This window comes from Apodemus sylvaticus, chromosome 16, assembly GCF_947179515.1.
Source record: "Apodemus sylvaticus chromosome 16, mApoSyl1.1, whole genome shotgun sequence".
NCBI classification, from domain to species: domain Eukaryota; kingdom Metazoa; phylum Chordata; class Mammalia; order Rodentia; family Muridae; genus Apodemus; species Apodemus sylvaticus.
This window is the reverse complement of record NC_067487.1, coordinates 66,076,079-66,091,085: the sequence shown is the minus strand read 5'-3', so window position 1 is coordinate 66,091,085 and position 15,007 is coordinate 66,076,079. Positions and strand designations below refer to the sequence as shown.

Sequence of the window (15,007 nt, the reverse complement as noted above, 5' to 3'; positions counted from 1 at the left end):
CAGAATTTACTAAGCCATTACACAAGTGCAGATGCCTGTGTGGCCAAGCCAAGACTCTATTTTAAAGAGTGATCTTTGAGCAACTGAAGATGTGCAGGTGTGCCAGTTAGTTCTGCCTACAGGAACCAAGCACGTCTGACAGGGACAGAGAGGCCAAACTAGGCATGGGGCCTTGGGTCACAAAATCCTATTGCTCAGAGAGAGGGAAGGATGGGGCCAGAGGGTGATGAGATAAAATTCAAGGCCACTTCAACCACATGGCTTCCCCAATCAACTAATGAGTACAGTGCATGCTTAGCTATGCTATACAACATTTGCTGCATTATACATTTGTGTGTTTCATCTATGTGTGAATGAGAATATACCTGTAACTACATGCTTGTCAGCAGGGCCAGCAGCTCCCTTTCAGATGAAGCTAGTTCTCTAGGGAAGATAATAAAGAGTACTATTTTTTAGTATTTGCTGATTTCACCAATGGCCATTCTCCACTTGGCCATAAAGCCTGGCTATGCTGTCATAAAAGGAGAGATCTCTTGACTCTGCACCTGGGAATACACTGTTCCTACTATGATAGGTGGTAAGCTCTTTCAGTCTTTACTGATCTGCAAATATTGCTTGTTTTTTTATTTGATAGTTTAGCTAGGTATAGAATTCTGCCTGAGCGATAGTCTCCCTTAGACTGCAGTTGAGACAGAAGAGATGATTCTGGTTTGGGGGAGATTAAATAAGCATTCCTGAAGGCAGGCAAGCCCCGAAAAATAGGAACAAGAGAGAGTAGGTTGAGGAGACTCCGGTCACGGAACAGCCTACACATGGGCACTCTGGGGGAATGGACACAGAGTACAGAGTGGTTATATTATGGTGTAAAAGGGAAGGCTGCGGGCATCCCAGGGTAGAGCCCTTTCATTCTGGAGGTGACAGTCACTGTCGGGATTCCAAGTCATCATGGTCATGTGTGTGACAAGAAAAAGCAAACATTTGGCTTGCCCATTTCCTAAACAGACAAGAGTAGAGTTTTTTTTTTCTCAAGACATGGTTTCTCTATATAGCCCTGGCTGTCCTGGAACTCACTCTGTAGACCAGACTGGCCTTAAATTCAGAAATTTGCCTGCCTCTGCCTCCTAAGTGCCATATTAAAGGTGTGTGCTACCACTGCCCAGCTAAGAGCAAGATTTAACAAAAGTGACACAAATTAAAATATTCTTCAGAGTGGGAACTTCCAACAGAGTAAAAAACGGGGAAACCACCAGTAACCAAGATGAAAAAGGAAAAACACAGTTTGGCTTCCCTCCAACAGGAGCCAAATCCAGCAGGTTACCCTAAAGTCCAGCATGGATGTGTGAGAGAAACCTGCTCCAATTCACCTGTCATGGCACTGCCGTCTCGGTACTGATTGGCACAACCCTCAGTGGTTTCTGCTCCTGGAAGCTTGGTGAGCAGCTGGGCATCGACTCTGACAGCTGTGCTCCAATGAGAATGAAGCTGAGACTCAGGAAGGAGCGTCCTTCCCACCTCCCAGGCCCAGCAGCTTGCTTATCTTTCCGCTCTGTCCTGCCATTGGCCTAGATGTTTAATAGCATTTAATCATCTCAAGATGCCCCCAGCAACCATCAGTCCTCAAACAACGTGATCCTTCATTCTGAGCTCTCAGTGAACAGAGTTTGTGTTGCCTCTGTGTTGCCTCTGTGTTTTGAAGGGGCCCAGTCCACACTCTAGCTTCCAATCAGGGCGCAGCACTGAAGCATGTGGGACACCATGATGAACCTGGGAAGCATACTTCAACCTGGGAACTCTATACTACCTTGAACACCTCTTTTTGGTAACTATGTCCAGATACCCTCTACTTCCTTCTGTCTCCTCAACCATGGCCCTCCTGCTGGCACTGCCATCACACTAGTCTCTAGCACGTTGCTGGCTTTGGGATGGCCACTTGCTCTCCAGTACTTCCTGCCACCTCTAGTAACCTGCACACTTTGGAGGCTGAGAGGTCAATGGGTGGCCCATGGTTCTGGTCCCTTCTCTCTTCTATTTCTGGCCTAGATGCTCTGCATCTATCTGCTTTTTACATAAGAAACCTCCAGGCAGACTGCTTACACGAGTCAATTCCAGGTTCCAAGCCTTGGGAAGAGAATCCATGGACAGGGCCCTAACAACAGAACATCTTATCTTTGGGTTGAGAGGCTAGAGTATACTCTGCTGAGCATACATGCCTGTCATGGAAGTCCTGCCCCTCCCACAAACTCTACTACATGCACACAACCCAACAATCATGATAGGTATGGGATAGAAGCACTAAACCACATCCAACATTCAGCTGTGGCAATCTCCCAAAGCACAGGTTGCTTATTACTCAGGCAAGAGGAAGATACTTGAAAAGTTACCCATACAAAACAATATTCCAAAATTATAATGAAGATCAACACAAGCTCTTTATGGTCCAGTATTTCTTACACATGTGTAGGAGGAAGGCAAGTCAAAGTCTAAGATGATAGGCCAACATTCTTGTTTTAGGCCCTGATGCTTCAGGTGTTAATTTTCATAATTAATTTCATAGTATGTTTTATCACATGAACATAAATACAGAAATATATTCTCATCAACAGATATAATCATTAGAAAGAAGATTAAGCAATGTGACTTTAAAATTATAACTTCTATTCACTGAAAACTGTAACAAAGACAAAAAGAGGTAGTCCCTGGAGAGACATAATCTAAAATATAGAAAATCAACAAATGTTAGTAACTAGAATATATAATTAAAAGTTTTAAAAATATAAATAAAAAGGCAACCAAGAAGAATATCAGACAAAAGATTTGGAAAAATAATTCCCCCAAGAATGGACACTCAAGCATACCAAGGCACCTAGTAACTGGCAAAGTAAAGACTTTAAACTATTATGGGATACAATTCTACACCCAAACATTTTAATACACAGACCAGTTAAGACAGTGCGCAACTACATCCTGGGCAGACGGCAGTCCCCACAGCCAAGCCTGAGCATTGTTGGCAGTTGTGTGAACTAGTGCAAACACTTCAATAAAGTACTTTGGAGATTTCTAGTGAAGATTAGGAAGTCCTACAGCTCAGCCTTCTAAGTCAGTCTTCTAGGGGACACCAAGAGGCATTTACGAGATCCTTAGAATCAGCATTCACTATAAAAACATTTACAAATAGCCCAATTCACAGTCTATTAACATCTCTCAGGAGGTAAACAGGATACTGCCCAACTATCAAACTGAACTGACCTTGACCACCAAGTCAAAATGAACAAAGCACACAAGTAAACAGAGCCTTAAAAGATAAAAACATGTGGTTTTAAAAGAGTAAATACTTCAAGATACCATTTAGAAAAAATGTCTTTGCATTTAAAACAAAGCATAAATAAAAATAAAGCATGAGAATATATTGCAATGACTCAAATAAATACCAACATGTTCTCAGTGAAGGTGGGCGGTTCTACGAGAAGACAAGGTAGGGGTTCAACGTTATATAAATATTCTACATATACTATTCTGTTTCCCAGTCACGTCTTTTCTTGACAAAATACTATTTTAAGGATACAGATGGTTTCTCTGAAACTTAGTAAAATAAAATAATAGGAACTTGGCTGACATTCCCTGCTAGAGATGTGTGACTGCTCTTTGCCTGCACAAGGCGCAGGGGCGAGGGTGGGGCTGATGATTCTGTGTGTGCATTATCTCATGAGATGATGACAACAATTTCACAATCCTATCATAGGCCCCTTGCTGTAGCTGAAGAAATTCAAGCTGTAGGAAAGGGTGGACAGCTCACATAAAGGAGTGTAGCTGGGATTGGAATCCAAGCTTGTCTCGGTGGGAATGCTGTGCTTTTCACTGTGGATTTACTTATTCTTCAGTTTGTTCCAGAATGATCTCTAGATGGGATGAATATATATCTTTAAAATTTGCAAAGCAGCTCATCAGTGAGATGCAAGGGAGTGGCTGAGAAACAGTGAGTTCTGAAAACATAGCTTGCTCAGTTCAGGGTGGACATTTGCCACCAAGTGCACACCCATGAGATGGAGCTGCTGCGACAAAGGAGGAAGTGACGCACTCGCCATACCATGCCACCTCACCATTCCCTGCTGAGGGTGTTGCTGCTGGTAAGCCTTGGCGAATGATGGGAGAAGAGGATGCTACATTTCACAGGCCTAGAAAATCTCCTCAATTCTGGAGCGGTAAAAAGATATACTGTGAGGTCGCCCAGGTGCCATCTTGGCCAAACATCAGAAACTTGTCCAGCATGATCTGACGGAGGAACCATTTCCCATATGAATATCCAATGAAAAAGAAATCATGCTATTTACTGCGTGTGGAAAGAAGCCAGCTTGATACTGATAATGCATTAGAATGGAAACTAAAAGTCCAAATGATAACCCACAAAATGACAAGTGCTAAGGGAGGCCAGCGCCGGACTCTTAGAGAGTTATCTTTTGGGGAGGGAAAGTATATCCAACTGTGCTGTGCTGTGTCAGAAAGCTGTCTGTCACACACACCAGTATCTAGGCACAAAGCCCCGCTATGCAACAGTTCTCACGCAGAATCCCTTGGCTGAGTATGAAGACAGGCTCATGCCACGATTCCAAAGAGTAAACTCAGAGTCTGGCCTGGACAGAACAGGAAGTCCAAGACAATGACTGAAACATGACATCTCTCAACCAACTTCCCTCCTTTTTATTAGAGGCACAACTGCTAATAGACATGGCTGGGTGACTTCAAGCTTGTGACATTACACTGTATATTAGAGAACATGCAAAGAACAGTCCATTTCTCATTACTTGACATCCAGTTACTCAGAATGTAGAAAAACCTGAGCATTAGTTTCTGGTTTTAATCTGCCCTCCCAACCACCCCTGATGCTTTTCTTTCTTCTGAACACTAGCTGCAGTAGAGAGAGATTTGGGGGACAGAATGCAAACCAGTCCATCTTGCACCATGGTCAGCAGCTCTGGTAAACAGAGTTGATAGGCAGGGAAAGAAACCATCTGCTAAAAATGAGCTTAAAGATTTCCTGTGGATTTCAATTACCCATAATGCCTCTGTCCTCGTTGTTACCATTGATAAGTTAGGGCTGTCTTGGAGAAACAAGAGTGAAACGTCTTCCATGATTGCCTGCAAGATAACCTCATAAGAAGGGCTCAGTGACCCTGAGGCAGCACTGGACTCTAGGTCACATCTGGTTCTGCACTGAGCATCCAACCACGCTTCCTTTTTGCACTCATGTGGGGTGAGCTACAGCCTGCAGCCAGTCCATGTGGACACCAGGGGTGATGGATGTGTGAGGAGTGCTGGTTCCCATGGAAAAATTAATTTATTGAAATGAATCCTATTTTAAAACAGCCCTGTGGAATCATCTGCAAAATTCAAATGCCTACTTTTTTTAAAAAAAAATTTCTTGCTTAGCTAAAATAACCACATTTCTACACATGTACAGACACATCCTAGAGACATAAAGCCTAAGTGAACAGACACCCCCCCCCCAATTCTGCAGGAATTATCCTGGGAAGGACCCCAGGGATGAAAACCCAGTACACATCCTCTCTTTCAGCTAACGCAGATGGAAGACAACTTCCCATCGTGCCTTAATCGCGTGAAACCAGGAGACAACTCCCACTATCACATGACTTCCTTATAGTGTTTTAGAGACGTAGGGAGAAGGATGCTGGAATACCATAAACGGGGAGAAGACTATTTACAGACAACGCTGGTGCGGAGGAAGGCCTGTGATGACAGCACCAACCCCATCTTCCAGAAGCCCAAGGAGCTGGACATGGGGTACAGGATGAATACACTCATTGACGGAGAACAAACAAACTCAGAAAGCTCCCAAAGTACAGCAGCGGGGTGAGTGGGTCCCAGAAGGCCACTTTATGCTTGACCAAAGTACATTACTCTTTTAAATTGGTTCCAGTTTGCAGCCAGTCCTGCTTGGATCCATTGAGATCTCTTGGCAGGAAAACAGGCTGGCTATATGCCGCTGTCTGGGCCAGTGGGGAGGGCCTGGCTCACTTCTGTTTCTGCTCTGAGGTCTGCCCAACTCTTTATTCCCATGTGCCTTGGGTTCCACTGTCTGCACATAACATTAAAATGCCTCCTTCAGAGAGAGAGAGAGAGAGAGAGAGAGAGAGAGAGAGAGAGAGAGAGAGAGAGAGAGAGAAGGGCCAGACTCTGATCATACTCCAGCATCTAGGAACTTGGTTTCACACCTCTTGGATTTAGCACTGAGGATACCCCTGGTCTACTCCACCACATGTGTGTATGAATAGAGAACCTAAGCAGACTGTCTCACAAGCTACTTGCTCACAACTGTTAAGTTCTAAACTCCTGTAATACCATCAGCAGGTTTCAGGTAGCCACTGTGGTAAGAAACTTGGCCTTTGCTAAGGCAAATAGGGGTGTAACATTGTTGGGTTGGCGGTTAGCTGATTGTTGTGGTAGAGATGTGGACAGACCCCCAAACCAGGGCAGGACAGAGATCAGAAAGGAGCTACTGCTGTTTTCATGCTTCTCCAAGGGCCCCCTGAATCCACAGCATGAACATTACAGATCATAGAAACGTTATTTACTCCACAGACAATCATGTCTTTACCAGGGTTGGGGGCTGAGGAGAGGCAGAGCCATGGTACATATGAGAACTAGAAGAAAATGGAAATAAGCTCACTTCCCACAGAGCAAAGATAATGAGATTTGCCCTGGGAATATCTATCTACACAATTCTTATCAAGGAACGAATCAATAATGACCATCTCCAGAAATGGCCAAGATGTCATTTTCATAAAATTCAGCACGTGTGGAAAAGTTCCTTTTTCACCATTTGTTTCCCCCTCTGTCTTCTCAGGGGCCACTGGTTTCTGCTGGGATCTCTGTGGTTCTACAGAAGACACTGCACACTGGTAAGCAGAGCTAAGCATTTCATTTTCCTGGGTATGGCCACCAGGCAGGACTACAGCTGGCTTAGGAATATACACTCACTGCTTGCCAAATAACTTATATTGCTTATGGCTTGATACCACGTGAGGATGGAGAGCAAGTGGAGAAAGGGAAAAATTCTCATACTCTTCACAATTTTCATCAAGTCACCAGATCAAAGCCTCGCTGGGAGCTATGTCCTCCTCCAGATATTTCAACTCAGTGAGCCAATAATTTCCCATTTCTTGTATTTTCCCCTCATTAACTCAAAACAGAATCTCAATGAAGCAAGTCCCCTGTTGGTAATACAAAGAGCTCTGATGATGCATATCTCCCAGGAGGCGAACAGACCATGCGTCCCCTGTGTGGAGAAGAGATCATACAAACTCTTGTTTGGCTGCCTTTAAGCAGGTATATAAACAACCTCAACCCAAATGACAGGGGTCCATGGTGACATCTGAGCAGGTGTGCTTATGCGACCCTGACTCCAAGAGAGCTGAGAATCTGAACAGAGGCTGCAACATATCCCATGCTAGCCAGCTTCCCTGGCCAAAGGTCCAGTCAGGCGGCTATGGAATGATACACCAAGAATCAGAGGAAGCTCACCCGAGTGGCTTATCTGCAGTTTTGTACTTGATCTTCAGTTTGGCTAGAGAGTAAATAACTTCTTCTGTAACATCATGAACATGTTTCTCTACTGTCTGTGCCTTAAAACATCGCTAGCATTGTCTGATGTCAATCGAGTTTTCTTTCCCTTATAAATTACTTGGTTTTTTTTTCTGAATCCTCAAATGATTTGTTTGTGTTACAACTGTTTTGAATATATATTTGTTGGGAAATGGTTGTAATGCATTGTCTTAGTTCCAGCTCCCAAAAGCTGCACCTCCAGATGCTGAGGGTCACTGCCCCCAGCTGGCTTTGATTGGTAATAAAGAATTGCTTTAGCTAATGGCTAGACAGGGAGATGGATGTGGGACTTTTAGATTGCACAGGCAAGGAACCAGAGGGAGGAGAAGACCAGAGAATCGCCATGACTCCAAGGCAGAAGGATCAGATTTAAGAGCTGCAGGAGAGAAATCATCCAGCAATATAGGTAGAAAGGGAAAGCGGCCCTATGGTGGGGGCAGGCTCCCCAGAAGGTAACAGGACAGCTAAGATAAAATATAAATTTAGAAGATGTTAAGCCACGAATACTGGAGGGGAGTATGTGCTAGCCACAGGGAAGTTTAGAAGTGCCCAACCATTGAGCTAGTCAAGGCATATCAAAATTAACTGGCGCGCACGCGTGTGCATGTGGGTGTGGGTGGGTGTGGGTGTGGGTGTGTGGGTGTGGGTGGGTGTGTGGGTATGTCTTTCATTTACAAATCCAGAGCACTCTGGGAGGGAGATCAAAATGGATTAGTAATTCACCACTACATATATTAATATTGGTTACACTAATTTTTGCAAGCAAACAATGAGATTTGTTTTCAGAAACCTCACTTTTGTCGTAGTGTCAGGGTTTGGTGACTGTTTATAGGATGAATCCCCAGGTAGGGCAGTCGCTGGGTGGAGTGTACCAAAAGGAGCATGCCATGGCTGTCTCCAAAGGGGCCCTGCCAGAGCCCTACAAATACAGAGGCAGAAACTAGCAACCAACTATTGGACTGGGCTTGGAGTCCCCAATGTAGGATATGGAGGGTGATCCAGAGGAGCTGAAGGGGTTTATAGCCCCATGGGAAGAACAATGACTTCGGACACCCAGACACCTCAAGACTCCCAGGGACTGAACCATCAATCAAGGGGTACACATGGTTCCAGCCAAAAATGTGGCAGAGGAATGCCTTTTTGGGCATCAGTGGGAGGAGTGGTCTTTGGTTAGGTAAAGGCTCAATAGATGCCACAACAAAGGGAAACGGACAGGGGTTGGGGGGAGAGGTGGGAGTGTGTCGGGTAGAGGAGCATATACATGGAGGCAGGGGGTGGGAGGAGGGGTAGGGATTCTTTGGGGAGGGGGGCTTTTGGGAAATTGGGAAAAGTTTTACCATTGGCAATGTAAATAAAGAAGATACTCAATAAAAAAAAACAGAAACCTCACTTTAATATACACACGTGCTGTATATATGGGATGCGCATGTTAGGTGGCTACTCTGTGTATATGGATATATATTATGCAGTGGATAGTCATGGCTCTCCCTGGCCTACATTTCTCATCTATCCTCACTTCTATTTACCATGCAACGCTTTCTTTTTAAAAGCAGATTAAATACCTTTAATTTATCCTGTGAAAATTTCATACATGCCAACAATGTATCCTGATCATATCTCCTTTAATTTACCCCCTCCTTCCCCTCCTTCCCCTGATACGCCTCTCCTCCCTTCATGGCCTCCTCTTCTGTAATTTTTTCCAACCCCCATTGATTCCAATTAGTCCTCCCCATGGGGACTGGACCAACTGATCTTACTGGCTTGATCTTGTTTCCGTCGCCAGAGCTTCAGTGAGTTCCTGACCACACAGCTTTCCACAGGGCACCTCATCCTCATATTTCTTCCAGTTAGATCTCCATTTCTTAAATAGCTTTTAAATTTCCACCTCTCTGAGTCACTCGCATCTATTGTCTAGCCTGTGCTTTCTCGTTTGGATTCATGTTTTTATTTATTATTTTAATTATTTCTGCCAATTAATTCCTTCTATATAATGGAATGTTAGACTGCAGTTTCTTCTTAATTACCTTATGTCTTCACTGTGTACCCATTCACTGTAAAACTCCTGATTCTTAAATCAGCAGTAAACTTTCCTGGGGTGAATGGCTCTTGCTATGTTTGGGTGAGTGCTGAAGGCAGTGTTTGGGATCCTTGGCTCTCAGGGCTGTGTGATGTCATCTGTCTGTACCCACTTTCACCATGTGATGTCATCTGTCTGCACCTACTTTCACCATGTGATGTCATCTGTTTATACCCACTTTCACCATGTGATGTCATCTGTCTACACCCACTTTCACTATGTGATGTCATCTGTCTGCACCCACTTTCACCATGTGATGTCATCTGTCTACACCCACTTTCACCATGTGATGTCATCTGTCTGCACCCACTTTCACCATGTGATGTCATCTGTCTGCACCCACTTTCACCATGTGATGTCATCTGTCTGCACCCACTTTCCCCAGGCAAGTCCTTGCTTCTGCCAGGAATTCAGCCCCCATGGTTCACGTTTATGAGTTTGTAGTGATACTTTGATCCTTAGTTTTACAAAAGATGTCACTCGTAAATTGTATGCTTCATGTATGTTATGGTTTTCTCTATTTCTATGAATATATATATATATATATATATATATATATATATATATGTATATATAAAATAACAGTATGGCCCATAAAATAAGCTATTGGGTTTTATTAAAATTGAAAATTTTTAATAAAATTGCCCCATTTCAAAAGGCCCTATGAAAAGAATGAAAGGGAGTGATGTTTTCAATAATAACCCTGGCATAATTGGTTGAATATATAAAGAAAAATTAAGCCAGTTCCTTATATACACCCTAATTAGTTCTAGATAGATTAGATAGTGCCCTTCTGACTGTCTCTTGGTGCCCCTCCTTCAAGAATTCAGCCCTCTCTGTCTCCTTCCCTCTGTGTTGGGAAATACAATAATAATGTAAAACAATATAGAAAAATGCATGATTTAAGGACCCAGGTTCTTGCTAAAATATAATATTAAAAAAAGTCAGAAATGTCTCAGTAAAGAAGTCCTAAGTTCAGATCCCAGTGTCCATATGGGGCTGGAGTGATGTCTCTGTGGTTAAGAACACTTCTTGCTCTTGCAAGGTCTCAGGCACGGTTGGTCCCATCACCTACAGTGTGGTTCACAACTACCTGTGACTCCAGTCCCAAGGGAATCTGATGCTCTCTTCTGGCCTATACTCATATGCTCCTATCCTCATAATACAAATGCATTCATGCAGGTGCATAAATAAATAAATAAATAAATAAATAAATAAATAAACAAACAAATCTTTAAAAAATATATCTAGAAGTGGTATCTCACACCTGTAATCTTAAGACCCTAGAGATTGTGAGTTTCAGGCTAATTTGAGACCCTAACTCCAAAACCAAAGCAAATAAGAACAAAGGAGAAAAATTACAAACGGAAGCCAGGAAAACATTATTCAAAATTCAATGGTAAGAATATAATAAAAAGGGCATGAGTATGGGAACGCTGGCCCTCCCCTTGTCTGCCAAGCTGTGGCTTGGGAAAGGGAGAGGTGTTCTTTCTCCCTCACCTCTTGCCGCCTGTGGTAGGTGGAAGAGCTGGCCTTGCCTCTCATTGGCTGCAGCACTAAGGAGAGTAGGCCCTGCACCACCTTGGGCTCGACAGTAGAGCTGGCCCTGATGGCATGAGAGGAGTGAAGAGCTGGCCCTACCCCTTGCCAGCTACGGCATTGCGAGAGCTAGCTGGGTGCAGCATTAGGAAGCTAACTCTGGTGATATGGGTATGGGAGAGCTAGCAGGCTGACCCACTCGGCTACCATCCAGCCCAGATCACCCCAACATCTACCCCGTCCATAAACTGCTGGAGTGCGCGAAGGGGCCATTCCTACAGTTCCCAGAGCTGCAGTATCTCCATGTCACAGGGCGACAACAGGATATCTGAGAGGAATCTCTGTGAGGATCCAGGATTGAGAATGTGGTAGGAGCCAGAAGCCTCAAACAGACCAATGCCTCATTGCAATGAACATCTGCAAGTAAAGATGTGTAAACAAAAGGTGCCCTGTGTGACACACTGTGACACACTGCAGCTTCCATGATGAGATCTTTTTTTCTTCTGAGAAGGAAGTTTCAAGGGCAAAGGGCAGATAGTTATGAAGGAATGGGTAGATTAGTGGGGTTGGGGTACATGATATGAACTTTACAAAGAATCAATAAAAAGTTAAAATATATGTTAAAAAGCATAATAAATACAGGATAGAAAATAAACTGAGACCAAAATACAAGGAATGCATGATATAAAAAGAATGGGTGCTATTATTCAAATTTTAAAATTTCCAATAAGACAAAAAAATGAAAGAGGCAAGCATCCTAATTAAGAATAGGTCAGGAAAGGGACAACTGACTCACAAAAGTAGCAACAAACAGGCGGTAGCAATTATGTAACAATGCTCAGCCTCTCTAGCAATCCAAAAGCACAAATCAAAACAACTAGGTTCCACTTTCTGCTCAGTAAATTCTAAAAGCCAGGGGTCCTGATGAAGGTCTGAAACCATCAGACTTTCATTCTCTGCTGGAGGAGAAAGAAAACTGTGTCATGAACTCTAGATATACTCCACATACCTTCCCCGGCCTTCATAACCCAAACCTCTAAGAGCCTAAAATGTGATAGCCTTGTAATTAGGGTCTTCCCCCCAACTTTTCTTTTCATCCATCTGCCATGATACTTATCACAGCATGATTTGGTCACGATAATCACACATTGTTGAGGACAGGAGTCTCCTAAAAGACAGATGCCATGTCCTTCCAACCCCACAGAGAACTACCACAGTGGCCAGAGGTGACAGGGTGTTTTCCAGCACCTGTTGCCAGGGTCCATCTGCTGCAACCAACACTCATAGATATTTGAAAGTTAGTGGGTGTTTAATTTAATACACCATTAAAACACATGAGAGGTCCCTTGGTAAGTAGATGATTGCTTCATCCCTTCACTGAAATGCAGGTTGTCAGAGAACTAAGGCTATCATGCTGCTAACAACTATAGGTATTACCATGATGAACTTTCATCCTCCTGAAAATCCCTTACCAAGCCCCACAGTGAGCCAGGAATAAGCCAGGTGCCTGACCTCTGTTATCTCACTTAACGACTGGGCCACGACGGCATACACTCTCTTTAATCCACAACCTCAGCACAGCTGAATCACAAACTAAGGCCAAAATGTCAGTTTCTAAATGACCTAACTTCACCTCACTCCGATACCACAGAAAACAGGCTCCAGGCCCTGGTTCTCACTGTTGCAAAATGCTTTTCCAGACCTGACCTTATGATGAAGAACGGCTTCCAAGAATCTGAGAATTAAAACATTCCTGAGGGGTTGTCTCTTCCAAGCCTGGTACAGATTGTTGAGTAAGACCCAAGTAGGTATGGGGCATGTGTAAGGTCACACACTGGTGGGATACAATTGAAGTTTCTGGTCAGACAAAGCAGTGGTTCCTCTACCCTGCACTGCACTCTCCAACTGGTAGGTGCCACAGCACACTCCCTCTAAAAGCAGAAGCAAGGACTTGCACAGTCACAGGCTTTGAGAGGAAGGCAGCCTTTGGTGCCCATGACCTCTGTGAGGATGCTGACAGTGTTGAATGCCACAGCTGAGAAGCTGCATAGAGCTTCCCTCTACCTCAGGGTAAAGTCTGTGGCTCCTCAGAGAGGAGGCATCCGGGGAACATGTGAGGTGTTCAGTTGTGACCCCAATGGAGGGCAACATGGAAACAGCATTGATTATGAGACAGAGCGGCCTTCACACTGGACAAGCTCATCTTTGCTTAAAACTCACTGACTGAGGTATCATTCCCATTCTTAACCCAGCTGCCAGCTAGAAGCAAAAATGACATCTGTCTGAAAAAAAAAAATTGCCTTCGTCTTGTTTACAATTTTATAAAAGTGTTCTGAGAGTCTGTTGCTGAGACTTTATTATTTGTGCCTCACTACCTCCTGTTACAGTTGGAAATGGCTTAACCGAAAGACAGAGAGAAAAAATGAAAACTAAACAGGCCGTGGGACTGTGAAAGGCAGCCTGTCTTCTGGTTGAGCGTTGAAAGCCTCATGACCCAGCAGGTGTTCCTGCAAGGAACAGAAGACATTTGTCAGACACCAGGCTCCTGACAGGAGGCCTCAGCTCTCCGTAATTCAGTGGCCATCAGTCATAGAGGGCAACACCCCAAGCCCCTCCACAGGTAGAGGACAGATAATATAGCCACAGATCCTGTAGCTTCAAGACAGATCTCCATTTAATGAGCTACCTAAAGGCCTGAAGGGCTTAGCCAATTTAGCTGTCCTTCCCAGACACTCCTCCCTGCAAAGGGGATTTAACCCCAGGCCTGCCTGAGAAAGTGGGGTACAGGTTCACCTCATGACTCATCACAACTCTCCTTCATAACAATAAATGCTTTAAAACCATGGACTGCCTCTTCTCATCTGGGTCCGCCATGCTGGAGCAATGAAACAGGACTTCCTCTCAAGAGCCGGGTCTAGTCTCAGGCAGGAGGCCTCCCTGTGCTCCCAGCCATGTCTCCACCAATCCAAGCAGCCCACCCAGCAAGCCAGGGACACTCTGCTCTGGAGCGCTCTCCTCCAGGCCCTTTCCATTTGGCCCTGAGGGCCCCCACTACTCAACATCCAGTGGCGTCTGTGTGCCCAAGAGCTAGAAGCTGCCACCCCCAACCCTGGGGAGCAGGGGTCCTGTGGCTTCTCACAGCCCAACACCCACCTGGTGCGCACAGTCAAACTTCCGGCATCCATCTTGCCCAGCCGCCCCAGCCCTGGCCAGATGCAGGCCACCATTTTAACCCCCACACAGTGGATTTTTATTCTGGGATAATTGCGTAAGAAGTTTGAAGAAATTATTGTTACTATGTTCACATTTTTTTTTAAAAAAGATATACAAAGTCTGGAAACTTAAAAAAATAAAGCAGGAATTTTATCACTAAAACGTACAGTACCTGTGAGCAAGAGCATGAAACCTGGAGGAAACAATTAGAATTTGAGGGTTCTATACTCCCACGGCCGCAAGAGCAGTAGAGGTATATACATTGGGTGCTTTTGTTAAGAGCGACTTTATCATTTCTATTACTTACAAAAAGAATATACAGAGACTATAACTGACAAGCTATTGGTGTAGGAGAATGAGACACTTAAATGGATAGAAACCAGAACAATAGAAACAGACTGAGCCCAGAGAGAGGGCTCAGCGGTTAAGAAAATTAACTGTTCTTGCAGAGACCAAGAGTATGATTCTCAGGGCCCACATCAGACTCCCAGACACCAATGACATCAGCTTCAGGGATCTGACCCAGCTCCTGGATGCGATGGGCACTATACTCTCATACAC

The 15,007-nt window shown here is 44.3% G+C and overlaps 1 protein-coding gene across 1 annotated transcript in view; it reads right to left on the bottom strand.

The window, feature by feature from the left end:
• Pde8b (phosphodiesterase 8B) overlaps nucleotides 1-14,418 on the bottom strand; it is a 118,296-nt gene extending 103,878 nt beyond the window's left edge. The window contains exons 1-2 of the mRNA XM_052159649.1: nucleotides 14,387-14,418; nucleotides 11,195-11,300 (exon numbers count right to left, since the gene is read on the bottom strand). Of these exons, the coding sequence (XP_052015609.1) occupies nucleotides 11,195-11,300; nucleotides 14,387-14,418 (138 nt within the window). The remainder of the gene's footprint in view (nucleotides 1-11,194; nucleotides 11,301-14,386) is intronic.
• Between the last annotated feature and the right edge of the window lie 589 nt (nucleotides 14,419-15,007).